The sequence below is a fragment of the Canis lupus genome, chromosome 31 (assembly GCF_048164855.1).
Source record: "Canis lupus baileyi chromosome 31, mCanLup2.hap1, whole genome shotgun sequence".
Classification (NCBI taxonomy): Eukaryota; Metazoa; Chordata; class Mammalia; order Carnivora; family Canidae; genus Canis; species Canis lupus.
Genome location: NC_132868.1, coordinates 34,031,552 through 34,052,717, shown reverse-complemented (window position 1 = coordinate 34,052,717; position 21,166 = coordinate 34,031,552). Strand labels below are relative to the sequence as shown.

The following is a 21,166-nucleotide window of genomic DNA, read 5'->3' as shown; positions in this document are numbered from 1 at the left end:
GATTACGTTGGACTCACCCGTATCATCCTGGGTAATCTCTCCATCTCGGAGTCCTTAATGTATCACATCTGGAACAAACTTTTGCCCTGCAAAATAACCGATTCACACACTCCAGGGATGAGGATGTGGACATTTGGGGGGAGTATTATTTCATCTACCATGAGCACTGGCTAGAGACAGCACTCTTCAGGCGATTGAGACAAAACACAATCCTTCCCTGGGGAAGATTACAAGTGAGAAGACTTTTAAATGGGTAAGGGAAATACAAAAAAAGTATGTGCCATGACGAAAGTATGAACAATTATAGCACCGTGGAGGACCCAACTATCTGCCTGGGGTTGAGAGCGAACTAGAACGATTTTGGCTAAAAATCTACAATTATTCTTGACATGTTCATATGACTTGATCACTTTATATCCAGGTTTTGAGACTCTGGGATATTCAGCACCAGCTGTCCATCCAGAGGATAGCTTGTCCTTTCCCCAAAAGCCAGGACTTCAGATGTGTCTTCCACTTTGATGAGGCCCATGGACGGCTTTTCATCTCGTTTAATAACCAGCTCGCATTGTTGGCAATGAAGAGCGAGGCCAGGAGAAGGGCGAAGAGCCACAAGAAAGCAGTCACCTGCGTTCTTTACAATTCCGTCTTGAAACAGGTAATGATGCTTTTCTGTTCGTCTCCTGACAACTCCCCGTGTCTAGAGGCTCATTTCCTTAATTCGATCCAAGGCAACTGAGGAAGAATGTAGAAAAAAAAATTGTGGGGAAGAAATGATTGAAGAGCTGTGTGCTTTTCTGCAATAATGTGTGTTCAGGTGGATTTGAAGCGTGATTTCGTTTTCAGCCAGTGACCACAGCAGCACAGACAGTTATAGGGAATTACAATCTTCCAGCTAAAACAAACAAAACGTAATGCAATTGAACTTCTGTTTGTTACTCGCTGGTTTGGGTCGTGATGCCAAATGCAAGCAAACCTGGTTGTAAAATTCTATTTTATGAACACCATCCTCCTGTATCCCTGTGGAAAGTTCTGAAATATGCATGAAATGTAATTAGCAGAGATCCATTTTGCCAGCATATTTTACACCAGTGGCTCGCAGTGGCAGCCCGGAATGTATTCATAATAAAATGATTCAGTTAAATGTGGTGCCACTTGGTATGCAGCACGAGTGTTGTTTGTCTCCCCACCACTTTAATGACACTTTTGCAGCCTTTGCTTACGGGAGCGCTACCTGAATGTCAATGAAGAAGCCTGGCTCCTCTGGAGCAAAGATGCCTACCGGACCACATGCCTTCGTAGGGGACAAGGAGGGCCTGCGTGTGGCATCAATAGAGGGAGAGGCGCTGGTGGAGGTTGGTCTGCTGCAATGATCCCTTCAGGACTGATTGTAACCACACAGTGGGAGCCCAGCAGAGAGCCAGTATCCAGTTTGTGGCCAATTAAACAGTAACTCCAACCCATTTTTTCCCCTTCCCTTCTGCAGAAGCTTCTGCGTTCACTCAGGAATGAGTAGTTCGGGGTTTTTTTTGTGCAAGGGGTGGAAAGTCCTTTGTTAGTAATGAGTAGTGAGTGTGTCATGTCACTACTCCAAACATTCTGCTTTCTGGCTATTTCTAGGAGATAAAAACCCTTGATGAAACAATCCATTTTGAATTCCATTTGGGGGGAACGCTCCCCCTGTGAATGTTTTACTGAACTTTATGAAGGCAACCAGTTAATTCAGCTCCCTGGTGGCTTCCGGAAGATGTATTGACCTCCAGGAGAACATTTTTGCAGATTGAGGTCTGCAGTTAAAGAGCCCAGCATGTATGTAGAGGACAAGATCCTATGTCGCCTGGCCATTAGATGAGTGGTATTCCACGAGGAATTCAGGAAATGGGATGCAGAGATGTGGAATCTTCCATTTGGGATACGAAGATAAGGCTAAGACAACGCGAGTATATGCAAGTGACAGGGAACCGTAGAATGTGCACATATGGTATGTGATGTAGGAAGGGTCCCTGTGCAATCAAGTTGGGTATTTGCACCTCTCCTTATTTTTGTTGTGAAGAGTATAAATAATTAAAAGCATTAATATGTATATATGAGGTACACAGTGCTGTTCATTTCATACCTAAGTGGTCCCCAACTATCAGTGGCTAAGCTATAGAGAAAAGCTTTAACAATGTATTACGTTTATAACTATCAAAACATATTGCAGTTAAGGACAAAGAAAACCAAATCACCCACGGTGCCATCCGCCAGTGATAATTGATCATTTCAGAGTAATTAGACAAAGCAAGTAAAATGGTTTTGAACAAGTCGCAGGTGCCAGGAATGAGGAAGCAGATTCATACACTTTAGTTTCTTCCTCCCGGGAGCTCAAGGAGACTCAGGGCCTGGCTGTCTTCTTGGTGATCGTCGCCGGCAGGTGCCCGTTACACCTGGGGATGAAAGAAGGGGAGGAAGGCAGACACCTTCCTAACTCACAAAGGAAAACTGGAATCCAGTGAAATGAAGTAGAGAGAAGGGCAGAGAGCTGTCCATGGTAGGTGGTCACTTCTGCCTGCGGCTGGGGTGGGGGACAGACTGGAGCCCCGAAGTCTCAGAATGGGACCCTCTAAGGGGAGAAGGAAGCAGTTCCACACTGAAGATAGACCATGAGCATCCTCAAAGAGGTTTGAGCACTCTCGAAAAAAAGTAGTACTTTTTTTTTTTTTAAAGGTTTTATTTATTTATTCATGAGAGACACAGAGAGAGGCAGAGACACAGGCAGAGGGAGAAGCAGGCCTCATGCAGGGAGCCCAACGCAGGACTCGATCCCAGACCCCAGGATCACACCTGAGCCGAAGACAGCTGCTCAACCACTGAGCCCCCCAGGGGTCCCTCTTCCGGTGTTTCAAAGTACTCAGCAAATGTTGTAGTTGTTGAGGCAGTAAAGGGAGCCGAGAACCAGATTGTGAATGTCGTTCGCTGAATATACCATGGCCTGGTCTTGGAAAAATAAAGCATGGACTTGAGGTCAAAACAGCAGTTTTCACATTGTTGTCTCAGACCCCTGGGGGGACTCAGATTCTTTCAGAGAATCTATAAGATCAAAACTGTTTTCATCATATTATTAATTTTTTGCTTTCTTTTGTCGCTCTTACGGTCTCAGGAGTGTACAGGGAGTTTTCTAGGGGCCACATGACTGCTGATGACCTCATTGCTCTAATGGCTAGAGGAATGTTTGCTTTTGTATGCTTGTGTCTTAACAGTTGCTTGGTTTAAATTTCCAGTGTGGTAGATGCATAGTATCTTTGTCTTGGCCTCTCTCTCTTTCTCTCTTGATCTCCCCTACATAAATGGAAGCTGTTTGGATTCCTTAATAATTTTTAAGAGCATACAGGAATCCCAAGGTCAAAAGTTTTGAGAAATGCTGAGTTAGTTAGATCAGAGTTCAGATGTTGGGCAGATAGCTTGTCATGTCTAAGCTTCAGTGTATTGACTGTTAAATATGCGTGTGTGTGTGTGTGGTAGTGGGAGGTGGAGAGCAGAGACACGTAAAGGGTAACAACACGGATCTCCCCAGCATGGCCTTCTGTGGCCTGCCTTTGGAAGCAGCCCTCCTTCCTCCCCCACAGTCAGCCCCAGCCAGGCTCCCCCTCTGGGGAGGGGTATCCTCCCACCATACCTCTCAGGTTACATGTTGGTGCTCTATGGCACTTTTTTCTTATTAACTTCTTGGTATCCCTTAATCTTCATTTCCTTCCTTCCTTCCTTCCTTCCTTCCTTCCTTCCTTCCTTCCTTCCTTCCTTCCTTTTTAAAATTTTTATTTTATTTTAATTTTTTATTTATTCATGAGAGACACACAGAGAGAGGCAGAGACACAGGCAGAGGGAGAAGCAGGCTCCCTCTGGGGAGCCTGAAGTGGGACTTGATCCCAAGACACTGGGATCACAGTCTGAGCCAAAGGCAGATCCTCAGCCACTGAGCACCCCAGCCCCCCCTCTTCTTAACCTTCATTTGCACCTTGTATCATGTGAAAGCATGTACTAGGAAGAGTGAGGATGGTGGCAGGGACCCCGAATTGGGCTTTGTCCAGGAATGCCCCCTTCAGATGAGGTAGTTGTTTATCCTGCTCCTTCTCTCCTCAGCCCTTGCAGCTCCTGCTCATAAATAGTCCTGGAGCTCATCTGTCATCCTCTCAGCTCTCCAAGTCTCCAAGGACAAGCCACACTTACCCCCCCACCCTTTCAGAGTATTGCTCACATTTCTAGGTGTTTTCCAGGCAGACACGGAACTCCCATTTTTCTCTCCTCCTATGTTTTTGGTGTAAGGGCAAGATCCTTGTTTTCTGCTTCTGTATTTTCCTACAACCCTTTGGCCTCTGCTGAGTAGCAAGTGCACGCTCGATTGCTAGGTTTGGTGACTTATCACCACTTCCCATTCCATGTTCAAAAGGAATCTGTGCTTTTTTGGTCCACTGGCACTTGCTCTGTGGTTATGTGGTTTGGTGTCTTTTGAGTAGAATTTATCTTTGTCTGAGTTTAATGAAAACCTCTCTTTCTGTTGTTGTCATTTTAACGTGTTGCCGACGCTTTGTTATTATTTCATTCTGTTTGGGCTTCGGTGGAGACCTAATATAATCCCTGTATAAAAGCAACTTGGTGCAGTCTGTGACTTTTCTTTATCTTCCTGCCTTTTGGTGGATCCTCGCACCCTAATCTAAAAAAAGTGATGTTAAGCCCCACAAAATCTTTTAAAAGAAACCACATGCTTTCCTTCACCCGGCAATGCGTGCCCTCACAGCTAGCAGGAGAACAAGTTGGGACAGGATGAAGGAGTCCCTGGAATGCCTAATTTTGAAAGAATCAAAGTAACTCAATATCCTGGAGGCAGTTTTAATGAACTGTCTGCACAGAGTTCTTAAATGAAGCTTTTATTAAAAACCATGAAGGTTAAGAAACTTTTAAAAAATATATTTGTAGGTACCATATAAACTGGAATAGATAAAATTTCTGAGTCATCACTGGGGCTCTCATCCTAATGATGTGGGTTTAGGTGTTTCTGTAAAATAGGTAATGTTTCAGTTTGCCTTGCATCTAAGACATACTTATAGTCAAGCTAGACATTCAGGCATCATCACATTTGGGCAGATAATGATATTAACCATTTTTATTATTTAAATAACTTATCTTTGTGAAACACTACGTGCTTATTATAAGACATGAAAACAATGCAGTAAGCTCAAATAAGGAACTAAATATTGAGGAAATATCATCAGCATTTCCTAAATATCTCTCTGTGCATAGACAATTTTGTATAAATATGGTTCCGCAAACTTATTTTTCATTTTATAATATATTGGAATATATTTCCTTAGATGTAGCTCTACTTCATCATTTTTAAAAAGCAGCACAGTAACCCATTGTAGACGCGTATCATAATTTACCGATCCATTTGCCTTGATGAGAATTTTGCTATTATGAATTCTTTTGTGCATAAATATATTCAGACTCATGACTTTATCTCTCTAGGGTGAAATCTTAGGAATGTATTTCTAGATTAAAATATATGCATATTAGATAATTCGATACACAAATTGCCTCCCAGAACCTCACTATTTTGCCCAATCTCTAGAAGTAAACATATTAATCATATGCATGGTATATAAGGAGCCACATCAGCGGCTGCCTGGCTGCCTCCAGCAGGACCCCTGCCTGAGGCCATCGATGAGGTTCCTTCCCATAATCCGGCATGGGATGTTGATTTTGGAATTTTGAAGACTAGACCTTCTCCACGTTAGCCACGGTGGTGCTGTTTCTTGAGGACCAACTCTCACACTATCACAGCAAACATAAAGCCAGACCACTCATTAAAAACGGGGCTGGCCTAGAATTTTTTCAGTGACGCTGCATCTCTTGTCCTCTCTTCTATATCCATTTTTGGGGAAATTGAGCTATCTAACCAATTCAGTTGGTAGTTCCCTGGGTAATTGTAAATCTGGGGAAAGGGAAGTGGACAAGCTTGAGGGAAATCTGTGTCCACCTTTCAAGACATTATACCTCTTTACTGCTTGTATTTAGGGCAAAATCAATGAGTTTCTCTTTTGAACAGAACTGGATGAGCACTAATGAAAACTTTCTCCTTGCTGCCCTATTTGCTGGGCTCCAAGTGGCTTTCCTTTTATTAACACGCCTTTTCTTCAGTGGTCAGCTTGAGGCTGTACTTGGTTACATGTCAGTCCTGAGGCCGTGAGCTCTGGTCACTTGTTGGAGATGTGGGAGGTGCCCTGGTCTTAAGGCTTCTCCAAAGCATACACAATGCACACATGTATGCACACACTTATTTAAATGTGATTAACTTGGAAGGAATAAGGCATTTCAATGTTACAAAAGATAAAAGAGGGGCACCTGGGTGGCTCAGGTGGTTAAGGGTTTACTTTCTGGTCATGATGCCAGGGTCCTGGGATGGAGCCCGTGTCGGGCTATCTGCTCAGCAGAGAGTCTGTTTCTCCTTCTCCCTCTGCCTCTTCTTGGGCTTATATTCTCTCTTACTGTCCCTTTTGAATAAGTAAATAAAAATCTTTAAAAAAAAAACTCAAAAGGACAAAAGGGCATACAGTGAAAACTTCCTCTTATTGCTTCTATTTACTCAGCTTTCATCACTGGAGGCAACCAGTTTTATGACTTTCAGGATCACCCTTTCTGCAATGCAGACAATGTCTTTTGCAGAGCAGATTTTTTTTTAAAAAATTTCAGGGCTATTCTATTCATACAGAGGTACATATGCATATTCACTTTTAAATTATGGGTGTGTATAATTCTTGATACTTAAGAATTGGTATTATTTTAAATGCTTTTTACACCAATGATAGAACATTATGCACAGAAACACTGTTCTGTATATTGATTTTTTTATCTAACAATCTGGCCTAGAGATCATCTTATTACCTAGAATATCCTCTTTCTTTTTTATAGCTGCACAGTATTCCATTACGTGGGTGTACCAAAGTTTATTAGACAGCTCTTATGGACATTTAGATTGATTTCAGCATTTTATATTACAAATAATGTAGTAGTTTTTAACCTTGAGCGCACAACTTTTAGCATGAGTGAGGGAATACCTGTAGAATCAATTCCTAGAACTGAAATGATCTCATCGAGAGTATTTATGTCCGTAACCTTGATGGATATTGTCAAATATTCTCCATAAAAGCCACGTGAAATCCAACAGAAGAGTAGGAGAGGACCTTTTCCTCAGCTTCTCTCATCATCACAGTCTCATTTTTTTTTTTTTTTTTAAGAATCTGGTTTTTTTAAGAGCACTTTTAGGTCTATAGCAAAATTGAGTAGAAAGTGCAGAAGTACCCCATATACCCTCTGTCCTCGCACATGCATCCCCTTCCCCATTATCCACACCCCCTACCAGAGTGGTACATTTGTTGCAGTTGATGAACCTATATTGACATATCGTTGTCACTAAATGTAACCACAGTTTACATTAGGGTCAATCTTAATGTGATACATTCAATGAGTTCAGACAAATGTATAATCACATGTATCCACCATTATAGCATACTGGCTTTTCAGATTGGTTTTTTATCACTCAGTAATATGTATTTATGTCTTCTTTCTATATTTTAATGGCTTGAGAGCTCATTTGAAAGAAATATCGAATGGTATTCCATTGTAAGGATGTGCCATCATTTATTTATCCATTCACCTCCTGAAGGACATCTTGGTTGCTTCCAATTATTGGCTATTAGGAATAAAGCACCTATAAACCTTCACGTATAGGCTTTTGTGTGGACATAAGTTTTTACTCCTTTGGGTATATATCAAGGAGCACAACTGCTGGATTGAATGGTAAGAATACATTTAGTTTTGTTTAAAAAAAAATCCAATTGCCTTCTACAGTGGCTGTACCAGTCTGCTTTCACATGAGCAATGGACGAATGTTCCTACTGCACTACATCCTCATCGCATTTGGTGTTGTCAGTGTCCCAGATTTAGGTTGTTCTGAGAGATGCATAGATCACATTATTTTACTTTGCATTTCCCCAATAATGTATAATGTGGAATATCCTTTCATATGCTTTTTTTTTTTTTTTGCCATTTATGTTCTTTGGTGAGGTGTCTGTTAAGGTCTTTGGACTATTTTTTTTTAAAGATTTTATTTTATTTATTCATGAGAGACACACAGAGAGAAGCAGAGACACAGGCAGACGCAGAAGCATGCTGTCTGCTGGGAGCCCGCTTTGGGACTCTTATTTTAGGATCTCAGATTCACGACTTGAGCCGAAGGCAGATGCTCAACCACTGAGCCACCCAAGTGCCCCATCTTTGGCCCATTTTTTAAAATTGGGTTGTTTTTTGTTGAATTTCAAGGGTTTTTTTTTTTGTATGTTTGGATTACATTGCTTCATCGTATGTGTCTTTTGAAAATAATATCTCCCAATTTGTGGCTTATCATTTCATTCTCTTGACAATGTCTTTTACAGAGCAGATTTTTTTTTATTTAAATGAAGTCCAGCTTATCAATGATTTCTTTCAGGGACTATACCTTCCGTGTTTTGTTTAAAAAGTCACTGCCAAATCCAAGATCATTTAAATTTTCTCCTATATTTTTAGGTCTGTGATCCATTTTGCTAATTTGTGTGAAGGGTATAAGGTCTGTGTCTAGATTCATCTTTTCACCTGTTGGTGTCCAGTTGTTCCAGAACCACTTGTTGAAAGAAAAGACTATTCATTATTATATTGCTTGTGCTTCTTGGTGAAAGATCAGTTTACTCTATTTATGTGCATCTGTTTTGGGGGCTATTTGATATTATTGATCTAGTTGTTTATTCTTTTTTAAATATTTTACTTATTTATTCATGAGAGAGAGAGAGAGAGAGAGAGAGACAGACACAGGCAGAGGGAGAAGCAGGCTCCATCAAGGGAGCCCCATGTGGGACTCGATCTCAGGACCAGGATCATACCCTGGGCCAAAGACAGATGGTCAACCACTGAGCCACCCAGGCATCCCTAGTTGTTTATTCTTATGCCAATTTTACATTGTCTTGATTATTGCAGCTTTATGGTAAATCATGAAGTTGGTAGTGTCAGTCTTCCAATTTTGTTCTTTTCCTATAATATTTTGTTAGCTCATCTGGGTCTTTGGCCTCTTCATATGAAATTTAGAACTGGCTTGTCAATATCCACTAAATAACTTGCTGGGATTTTTATTTGCATTGCATGGGATCTATTGACTAATCTGGGGAGAATTGAGATCTTGACAACATTGAGTCTTCCTCTCCACAGAACATGGAATATCTCCATTTATTTAGTTTATACTTAATGTAAGTATTTAATTTCTGTAGATGCTAATGTAAATGCTATTACAATTTTATTTTCAGATTCTGCTTTTAATTGTTGTGCTATATAGGAAACTGACTTTTGTATATTAACCTTGTATCCTACAATCTTGCTACAATCACTTATTAGTTCTAGGAGTTTTTTGTTGATTCATATTTTCTACATAGAGAATCACACCATCTGCTAACAGAGTTTATTTCTTCCTTTCTAATCTTTATAGCATTTATTTCCTTTACTCGTCTTACTACATTAGGTAAAGTTTCTATATAATGTTGAAAAGGGGTGATGAGAGGGAACCTCCTTGCCTTGCACCTCATCTTAGTAGGGAAGTTTCACATTTCTTACCGTTAAGTACGATACTAGCTATAAGTTTTTTTTTTTTTTTCTGAAAATACTCTATAAAGTGGAGGAAGTTCCCTTCTAGTTTACTGATAATTTTTTTTTTTATCATGAATCAGTGTTGGATTTTGTCAAATGCTTTTTCTGCATCTACTGATATGATCACAGGATTTTTCTTTTTTAGCCTATTCATGTGATAGATTGCATTAATTCATTTCTAAAGGTGAAGCAGCCTTGCATACCTGGGATAGATATCACTTGCTTATGCTGTATGATTCCTTTCTTGCACTGTTGGATTTGATTTACAATAGTTTTGTTAAATATTTTTATATCTATGTTCGTGAGTATCAGACTGTAATTTTTTCTGTAATGTCTTTATTTGGTTTTGGTATCAGGGTAATGTTGTCCTCATAGAATGAGTCAGGAAGTATTCCATCTGTTTGTATCCTCTAAACAAGATTGTAGTAAATTGGCATCATTTTTTCCTTAACTACTTCATAGTATTTACCAATGAACCCATACAGCCTGACACTTTCTGTTTTGGGACATTATTAACTATTGATTTATTTATTTTTTTTCATTGATACAGGCCTATTTGGACTTGTCTTATGTCTATTTCTTCTTGTGTGAGTTTGAGAAGATTGTGTCTTTAAATTGGCCAATTTCATCTAGGTTGTCAAATTTGTAGGCATAGAGTTTTTATTGTATTCCTCTATGATCCTTTTAATGTGTATGGTCCTTAGTGATGTCCTCTCTTTCATTTCTGATCTGAGTAATTTGTGTCTTCTCACTCTTTTTTTTTTTTTTTTTCTTCTTCTTATTTAGCCTGGCAAGAATCTTATCAGTTTTATTGATCTTTTCAAAGTGACAGCTTTGGGTTTCATCAACTTTATTAATTCTTGAATTTCAGTTTCATTGGTTTCTGCTCTAATTTTAATTTTTTTCTTCTGCTTACTTTTAATTGCATTAACTTTTCATTTTCTTTTCTAATATATGCATACATTTTCCTCTAATTTCTGCTTTCTCTGCATCTGAAACGTTTTTATTTGTATTTTCATTTTAGTTAATTTTAATTTTAAAAGATTTTATTTATTTTTAGAGAAAGAGTGTGAGTGAGGGGAGGGGCAGAAGGAGAGGCAGAAGCAGACTTCCCACTGAGCAGGGAGCCTGACCCAGGGCTCAATTCCAGGACCCTGAGATCATGACCTGAGCCAAAGGCAGATGCTTAACCAACTGAACCACCCAGACACACCTACATTTTAATTTAATTAAAAATATTTTAAAATTTCTCTTGAGAGTTTTTCTTTAACCTAAGTGTTATTTAGAAATATGCTGTTTAAAATCTCCAAGTAGGGATCCCTGGGTCGCGCAGCGGTTTGGCCCCTGCCTTTGGCCCAGGGCGCGATCCTGGAGACCCGGGATCAAATCCCACGTCCGGGCTTCCGGTGCATGGAGCCTGCTTCTCCCTCTGCCTGTGTCTCTGCCTCTCTCTCTCTCTCTCTGTGTGACTATCATAAATAAAAATTAAAATTAAAAAAAATAAAATCTCCAAGTATTTTGGGATTTTTCCAGTTATCTTTCTGTTATTGATTTCTAGTTTAATTTCATTGTAGTCTAAGACCAGACATTGTATGATTTTTATTCTTTGAAATTTGTTAAAGTGTGTTTTATGCCCCCAAATATGGTTTATTTTGGTGGCTATTCTATACAAGCTTGAGAAAAATGTACATTTTGGTGTTTTTATATGAGGTAGTTTATTTTACATTTATATCCACTTGATTGATGATAATGTTTTTTATTTATTTATTTATTTATTTATTTATTTATTTATTTTATTGGTGTTCAATTTACTAACATACAGAATAACACCCAGTGCCCGTCACCCATTCACTCCCACCCCCCGCCCTCCTCCCCTTCTACCACCCCTAGTTCGTTTCCCAGAGTTAGCAGTCTTTACGTTCTGTCTCCCTTTCTGATATTTCCCACACATTTCTTCTCCCTTCCCTTATATTCCCTTTGAGTTCAACTATATCATTACTGATTTTCTGCCTGATGGTCCTGTCCCTTTTTGATAGAAGAGTACTGAAATCTTCTACTATAAAGGTGGATTAATCTTTGCATTTCTACCAGTTTGCCTCATGTAGTTTGATGCAGTTGTTAGAGTCATACATATTAAGAATTGTTGTTTTCTTGGAGACTTGACTCTTTATCTGTATGCCCCTTTTCATTCCTAATAACTTTCTTGCTCTAAAGTCTGCTTTGTCTGGAATCAATATAGCTACCACTGCTCCCTTTTGATTCATGTTAGTAATGTATCTTTCTCCATTTTACTTTAAATCTGTGTTTTATATTTAAATTGGGTTTCTTTTATACAACATATAGTCAGGTCTTGGTTTTTGATCCAATCTGACAATCTGGCTTGATTTGTTCATTGAGCACATTGACATTCAATTGATATAGTTGGATTAATAGATTTCTTATTTGTGACTGTTTTCTACTGGTTGCCCTTGTTCTTTGTTCCTGTTTTATCTTCTACTGTTTTTCTGCCTTTTGTGGTTTTAATTGAGCATTTGAAACGATTCTATTTCCTCTCTCTTCTTAGCATATGACTTATATTTTGTTTTTAACGTTTTTTAAATGGTTGCCCTAGAGTTTTCAATATACATTTATAATGAATCCAAGTCCACTTTCAAATAACACTATATTAATTCACAGGTCATTTTATTACCTTACAATAACAAAATAATCTAATTCCTCCCTCTTTTTGCCTGTATCATTGCTGTCATTCATTTCCCTTATATATAAGCATATATCTGTATATAATCATATATGTATGCATAAGCATACATAATTGAATACATTGTTGGAATTATTGTTTTGATGTTAGATCAAGTAAGAATAAGAAAAACAGGAAAAATTCTTTCCATTATGTCCTTCCTTTTTCATGTAAATCCAGTTTCCTGACTTAAATTATTTTTTTTCTTACTAGAGAACTTCTTTTTAACATATTTTGAGGTCTACTAGCAACAAATTCCCTTAATTTTCGTTTGTCTGAGAAAGTCTATTTCTACTTGATTTTTAAAGTTGCTTTCACAGGGTACAGAATTCTAGGCTGGTGGGTTTTTTTCTCTTAACACTTTAAATATTTAATTCTACTCCCTTCTTGACTATATGTTTTCTAAGGAGAAGTCAAATATAATTCTTTTTTTTTTTTTACTTTAAAATTTTTATTTAAATTCAAGGAAATTAATGTATAGTGTAATATTGGTTTCAGAAGTAGAACTTAGTAATTTATCACTTACATACCACACCCAGTGCTCATCATATCAAGTACCTTTCTTAATTACTTATTTAGCCCATCCCCTACCCGCTTCCCTCCATCAACCTTCAGTTTGTTCTGTCCTTAAGAGTCTTATGGTTTACTTCCCTCTCTCTCTCTTTTTTTCCTTTCCACATGTTCATCTGTTTTGTTTCTTTTTTTAAAAGATATTTTATTTATTTATTCATGAGAGACACACAGAGAGAGGCAGAGATATAGGCAGAGGGAGAAGCAGGGTCCTCACAGGCAGCCCGATGTGGGACTTGATCCTGGGACTCTGGGATCACGCCCTGAGCCAAAGGCAGATACTCAACTGCTGAGCCACCCAGGCGTCCCTCATCTGTTTTGTTTCTTAAATTCCACAAATGAAATCATATGGTATTTGTCTTTCTCCGACTTATTTTGCTTAGTGTAATACACTCTAGGTCCATTCAATTCTTGCAAATGGTAAGATTTCATTATTTTTGATGACTGACTAATATTCCATTGTCTATATATACCACATCTTCTTTGTTCATTCATCAGGTGATGGACATTTTGGCTCTTTCCATAGTTTGGCTATTGTGATAATGCTGCTATGAACATTGGGGTGCATGTACCCCTTTGAAGCTATATTTTTGTATCGTTTGGATAAACACCTAGTAGTACAATTGCTGGATCCTGGGGTAGTTCTATTTTTACTTTTTTGAGGAACTCCTTACTGTCTTCCAGAGTGGCTACACCAGGTCGCATTCCTAGTAATAGTGCAAGTCCCCTTTCTCAGCATCCTCACCAACATCTGTTGTTATCATGTTCAAATGTAATTCTTACCTTTGTTCCTTTGAAGTAAGTTATCTTTTTTATCTGGCTTCTCTCAAGATGTCATCATTGACTCTGATATGCCTGCATATCCTTATTTTTAGCATTTATCCTTCTTTGTGTCATGTGAGCTTTCTGGATCTGTGGTTTGGTACCTGTTACTAATTTGGGAAAATTCTCAGTAATTATTGTTTCAGGTATTTCTTCTATTCCTTTTATCCTTCTCCTATTAGTATTCTCATTGTGTGAATGTTATACTTTTTGTAGTTGTCCCACAGTTCTTGGATACTGTTTTGTTTTTTTTTTCCTCAGTCTTTGTCCTCTTTGCTTTTCAGTTTTTGAGGTTTTTACTGATATATTTTCAAGCTCAAAGATTCTTTCCTCAGCCATATTCAGTCTAGTATTAAGCCCATCAAAGGCATGCATGCTTCATTTATAAACTCTAGCATCTCTTTTTGGTTCTTTCTAAGGATTTCTATTGCTCTGCTTACATTACCCATCTCTTCTCACATGCTATCTTTACCCATTAGAACCTTAGCATATTAATCATAGTTGTTTCAAATTTCTGATCTGATAATTCCAACATCCCTGCCATGCCTGAGTCTGATGCTTGCTATCTTTCTTCAAACTGTGTTTTTTAGTATGTTTTGTAATTTCTTCTTGATAGTGGGACATAAGGTACCAAGTAAGAACTCTGTAATATGCCTTTAGAAATGTGGCAGTGAGGGTGGTGGGGGTGGAGAAGCATTCTAGAGTACTAGCATTAGGTCATAGTCTTCTGTGAGCCTGTGTCTCTGGACTGTGAACTTCACATATGCTTTTTAAAAAAAGTTTTTATTACCTTTTTTTTCACATATGCTTCTCAGTTGTCCACCACACTTATGTCCAATAAGAAAGCTAGAGCCAGCTAGAATTTGGTACTTTCCTTCCTCAGATCAGTTAAGCATTGTTAAAACCCCAGCAGGTGAAGCCCTCATTAGTTTCTCCTGAGGGAAGACCTTGTTAGGAAGAACAGAATTACTCTAATGTGTTTTGAAATAGTTTCTTGCTCTCTGCCCTGGCCAGAAGCAGGAGGGGATATTTCTCCAATATTACAGTAAAATCCTGGTCGATAAAATGATAATACTGTCGAGGCCCCCCCTGACTGGCTCCCCTTGGCATTTTTAACTCTCAGACTTGTCCACTTTGAGCCTCCAGCAATTCATCAATTGTAGTTCTAGTTTTCCTCTCTTGGCGCTGCTTCCCGTGGACTTTCCAGTTCATGAGTTCCTGCTCTGGTAAATTGTAATTTTCTCTATTTGTCTGTTGATCTCTCCAATTCTGGGGGTAGCAATTTACCCTGCGACCTCATTTCTATTATTGATAAAATAAGAGTTGTCAATTTTTTTTTTAGTTTGTTTAGATTTGTACTTATTAGTAGGATGGGTGACTTCTAAGCATGCAGAACCAGAACCTGGAGTCCAATGCAGTCTCAACTACTCTTTGATGTCCTGTTTTCTCAGTTATTTGTTTAGAATGAAGGAAGTGGTGAGGTTTTAGAGTCAGAGTTCCCCAAAACTTTGCATTGAGCAAGGGATTTTTAACTTTTCTAAACAAGAGTTTTCTTATCTATAAAATAGGGATTATAATACCTCCCTTTTAGATTTTCTGTAAAGGACAAAAGATAAGGTATAGAAACATACATGGAACAAGGCAGGAATAAAAGCAAAATCAATATTAGCCAAAAAAAAGGGAAGTGATATTCTTCTGACTTTGCTCCCTAGTTCTTGTGGGTACCTGGTGATTTGACCTTTTGCATTGCTGTTTCCTTTGCCTAGGCTTTCTCAGAGCCCCCAGCTTTGCATTCACTCTGCTGATCTCTACCTCTGTCTCAGTTATAGTTTTCTCCATAATGCTTATCACCGCTAGACTATACCTACCTATATATTTATATATCTATATAGCTTTTTTCCTCTTATTTTCTCATCTCGGTGCCTCTCTAGCCTCGCTAAATAAATACAAGGGCAGGAGTTTCTCACCGCTGAATTCCCAATGCCCAGATCCTACATCTTGCATATTTTAGGTATTCAATAAACTCAAGGAATGAATTTGAAAGAGCAAACTACAAATTAACTTAAAAGAGGTAATAAATAAGATTTATAAATGGAGAATTGCTGCCTTAAAATATTTGGGCCCTTTTTCTGTACCAGTACTTAGATATTATCATTCTCCTCACCTCACTACTTACTAAGATGTAACTTCTAGAGATTTGATGTACAATAGAAATAAAGTTGGTAACCTGCTTTATATTATGGGGCCACAAACAGCACTGACTAAAAAATAGAACTATAAACAGCAATTAAATCAAATGTCCTCATCCCTTGGTAGCCAGCGACATCGGCTGCTGTAATTTTTATTTCCCTTCTTGCTTAGACCTAGGATTTGGAATGCATGTAAAGACAACTAAAATGCCTACTGTTGTTGGAATACAAGAAGACAATTAAGGGACATGGATACAGCCTCACATCTCTTAGAATCGTCTCATTGGCTGTGACAGCTTCAGATGAGGGAGACATGAAGACCCACATATTCCTAAATGGTTATTAACTCGGGTACACAAGGCAGAGAACAACATTTAGCTCCTCAGGGCCGCTTGCACTAGAGGGAAGTTATTAGGGGAGTGTCATTTCTGCTCTGCAGACTGTCGGGGCACCGTCCTCATGGGCTGAGGTCTTGCCTGGTGAGAAGCAGCCAGAAATGAACTGAAAACTTGAAGAGATTTGGTCTCCTCAAAATCTGGCATGTAAATATGATGCCAATACTTATCCCTGAGCTCCATTCCTGAGAAAATCACAGCTTGCTAAAAATAAAGTCCCCACCGTCCTGTAGTCAAGCCATTTCCTTCACCTGCCAAGTGATGTTAAATGCATTCCTCTCTCACCAAACTTTGCAAGTCTTTCCACCTGCCTTGCTATTCTTGTATTCTTGATATTGTCATAGTGACAGAAGAGTCTGGTTAATGCTGGTGGTATGTCTGAGACATGGTCAGCCCTCGGTTTTCAACACATTGTTTTCCTGGAGACTCCACCTTACGGCAGATTGCCATAAAATGAGATTTGACTGGCTACCCACTGTTGTCATTATTGATTCAGGTTTCATGAGCAATTATGAAATGAGCAGAGAAAGGTGCTAAAAGCCGATGAATAGTATGTTAGGGCTCAGCCAGGTGGTCAAAGGAGGAAGAGTTTTGCTGCAAAGCAGCAAAATGTGGGAGTTACTAATTCCTGATTGAATGTCTACAGCAGATAAAAGTAGGGCAGTCGATGATTAGATGCTTTGTAATGTGGGCGATGTCAGTCTCAGGAAGCAAATAAGTCTTTTCCTTGAACATGGTCTCATTGTACTTTGCCCCCCTCCCTTTTTTTTTTTATCAGAGAATGTTCATCTTTTTGTACTGAAATGCCTAACATGCAAGTGCTCAATAAATACATTTTGAATAGAAATAGGTAAAGTCTTCACAACCTTTAACTTTTTCTTTAAAAAAATATTGTCAACATTTTCACTCTTGCTTGGAAAATTATGTTTCCACGGTTTTGTTTTTAATGAATACAATTCAGATTCCTAAGTAATTATATGAGAAATTCGCCAGTATGATATAATTTGAGATTTCAGTGTACATCTACAATCTGCTTTCTAAAGCTGTAATTGTCTAAATTCACTGTCATGGTTGAAAGAAAGCAAGATATTAAATATTTTCCTTATATTGGTTTGGATATGAAAAGTGGTATCACCCAAAATAGAAAAATAAAGCTTAAATAGGATAGTAACACTAGTTAACTTTTATGGCTCATTTATTGCATACCATTCACTGTGCTTTACAAATATTAGCTTATTTAAACTTCTCAGAAATGGTTTGAGATGGTTACTGTGATTCTTTCTGGTCTGTAGGGGAGGGAACTGAAGCTTAGAGGTGTTAGGCACTGAGCCCAAGGTCAGACAACTGACCTTCAAACTCAGGCATCCTAGTTTCAGACTCAGGGCTCTTAACCACTAGGCATGTTGCACAAATCAAAGCAAAAAGAGGGACGCCTGGGTGGCTCAGTGGTTGAGTGTCTCCCTTCAGCTCAGGGAGTGATCCTAGGGTCGTGGGGTCGAGTCTCACATCAGGCTCCCTGCTTCTTCCTCTGCCTATTTCTCTGGCGCTCTCTCTGTGTCTCTCATGAATAAATAAATAAAATCTAAAAAAAAAAAAAAAGGCAAATAGCAAATAGAAACCAGGCAGTTACCTGGAGTGATAATTGAAGAGATATGTCACATTATTTCAGGTTTGGGCAATTTTGTCCTAGAAATTATACTATCGTTGAACAATGGTAATTAAATATTTAAGCTACTTTTGATTTTGTGAGAGACCATGTGTAACATACATACAGTTTTACATCATTTAAAAAGTTGTTTGATTCCGAGTTGTAATTTCAGGGAAAAAAAAGGATACAAGACATCATGTGCTCACAATCAGTTCTTTGCTCAATGGTGATCCTTTTATTTTCCAGTCTCTCCTCTCCTTTTAACCTCTGAACTGCTGTTTCGGGTGAACATCTCTTACCTGGACCTAATACAGCAGCCCTCACATGGTCTTTCTGCAGCCCCAGTTTGTTCTCTACACCACTGCCAGGAGTATCTTCACAAACCAACTAACAACAACAAGAGAAAATACCGTGTTGCTCTCCTCCTCCTCAAGTACAATGATTGCTGCTAACTTTGAGTCATACACTCCACTGATAATCCAATGAGAGCTAAGGCCCCTATCCCAGTAAGAACTTTACACACATGACTCATTATTCTGACATTGCTCTTTTTTAATATTTTAATTCCAGTTAGTTAACATACAGTGTGGTATTAGCTTCAGGTGTCCAGTACCGTGCTTCAGCACTTCCATTCGCACCCGGTGCTCATCACAGCAAGTGCCCTCCATAATCCCCATCACCTACTTCACCCATTCCCCCATCCACCTCCCCTCTGGTAGCCATCAGTTTGTTCTCAATAGTTAAGATCTCTAGCATTGCTCTTTAGGGATTTCAATATCTGTCACCAACCTGCTGCCTCACCTGCCATTGCACTGTTTATTTATCTCATCATCTGCACTCTGGCTGCATTACACTTCATATTGCTTCTCATGCTTAGAATATTCTCCAAGTTCTCTCTTCTAAGCACACTCTTAATTATCTGGGATGCCAAGCTGGAATACAGAAGGCCTTATGATGTGTCTGCCATAGACAGCCCATGATTCAAGCCTCATTATATAAGCTTGGGAACAGTACTTAGCTGATTAGAATCTCAATTTCATCACTGGTAGAATGAGGGTGATAACGTTATTTATTTTACAGAGTTTTAATAAAGATCAAGTGAGATAGTGAGTGTAAAGGGCTTGGCATCCAATAAATTCATATTCCTTTCTTCAATTGTAGATTGACCCTCCTCACCTTTTATTCCCCATCCCCCATCCCAGGAGTAGATTTGGGATTTTCCTCCCTGTGCCCCTACTGCAACCAGGGGTGAGCCCTCTAAACTTGTAGTATTGTTTGGGATTTATCTGTTTCTTGTCTGTTTCTCTATCCAGACCAATAGCTCTCAACCCAGGCTGTGGACTTACATAACCTGGGAAGCTCATTAAAAAAATGCTCCTTCTTCCTTCAATTAAATCAGAGTCTCTGATCTGGTGTACAGTCATGGCTTCTAAAGTTCCCCAGGTGATTTTAATATTCAAGCCTAGACTATAGATTCCTTCAGAGCAGGGATTCATTAGTGAAGCCCTGCTGCTGTCATGGAGCTGGCCACAGAGTGGATGTTCAGTGCATGCCCAAAAAAACGAATGAACGCATGCACACATGATGGCCAGCCATCCAGGCCTTCTGAATATACATTCAATCAACTTGAACCTATTTAATTATAAAAATGCAATGCTCAAAGTAGCATATCATTGATAAATTTACCTTTATACAATGGTAATCAGTACCTGTGCAGATAAAGACATGATTTAAGTTTTCTCAAAGTCTAGATGTTGCTTCAGGCAACTTCCTATCTACTTATTTGTGTATTCAGTGTTTTATTTTTTTGTTTGCTTGCTTTTTCATTCTTTTGGGTCCCAAAGTCATACTGTTGGGGGTGATTTTACTTTCTTAAAGGATGACTAAATACCTAGAGCTGAAATTAGCAGTTTACTTGCCACCATAAAATTTCTCACAGTCGGGCTACTATATATAATCCTATCGCTTCTGGCCTTTGTTCTGTTGCCTTCCTCTTGGAGTGTATATGCAGATTTATATTTAACCTTCCTGTGTTCTTTGTTTTTAGTGGCCTATCAATAATTGTGTTCAGTTGTAAAAATATATACAGCACCTTGAGAAAGGGAGAAAAGGGACTAATAGCATTGAAAGCGGCAGCTCTAGCGGTTTGTTAAAATTCACTACCCCCCCATAATGTCTGGTAGTGGTTTCTTTTCTGAATGGTAAATGGAGGGTGATATGCAGTCAAATACTTCTTCTCCTATAGTGAATGGTGTCAGAGCACCATGACTAATAAAATCAGCTTTCTCATCTAAACACAGAAGATTTTTAAGTTTATTTCAGTAGGATTTGGTTCCAGTATGGCCTCTAGACAGTCAGCTGAACAGTGGGTAAGGGAAGTAGATTCCTATCTTTGCTGGTAAAGAGAACCATGACTTCATTTCCTCTGTTCCGGCTTAGGAATCAAAATGTTATCAGTTTAACCAAAAGAAAGAAAATACATCACAAACATGTCTCTAACTATTGTGAGGTGGGGGTGCGGGATCTCAGTAGTGGAAATCCATGGGTTAGATATTTTTATTGAAATAAAAATGGTGTTCTCTGGGACTATATTTCATTTCTTTATAATGTTATTTTCTCTTAGGTAGTCAGCTCTGATGTGGGGTCTACTGTTTCCTTCTGGATGATAGACACTGGGCAGAAAATCAAACAGTTTACTGGTTGCCATGGCAATGCAGAAATCAGCACGATGGCCCTTGATGCAAATGAGACACGGCTTTTGACTGGCAGCACAGATGGGACGGTAAAGGTGAGAACACAGTGATGCTCTTCTATCCACATACAAGGAGGGTAAAATACTATGTGAGGAGACGTAGCTATAGCTCTATTTGCGTTTGCCTTTTTGGCCATGCAAGAGGAAAGATGGGGCAAGAAGAGTTAAATAACCTGCACCATCTAATAACAAAGCTGTTAGGAAAAAAAAAGCCTCTGTGGAAAATGAATAAATGATCTTTCTGAATAAATTATTTAGACTAAAAATGCAACTTGGCTTACTTATCTCAGAAAGCCTTTTCCAGTGTTCTGGATAGAGGACTACTTTGGGGAATAAAATGTCCAAATAATTTTC

General features: G+C 38.8%; 1 protein-coding gene across 1 annotated transcript in view; it reads left to right on the top strand.

Annotated features, from left to right (window-relative positions):
• Positions 1–21,166, top strand: part of WDR49 (WD repeat domain 49) — a 130,756-nt gene that overhangs the window by 58,420 nt on the left and 51,170 nt on the right. Inside the window, exons 7-8 of the mRNA XM_072808153.1 lie at positions 422–655; positions 20,684–20,848. Coding sequence (XP_072664254.1) covers positions 422–655; positions 20,684–20,848 — 399 coding nt within the window. The remainder of the gene's footprint in view (positions 1–421; positions 656–20,683; positions 20,849–21,166) is intronic.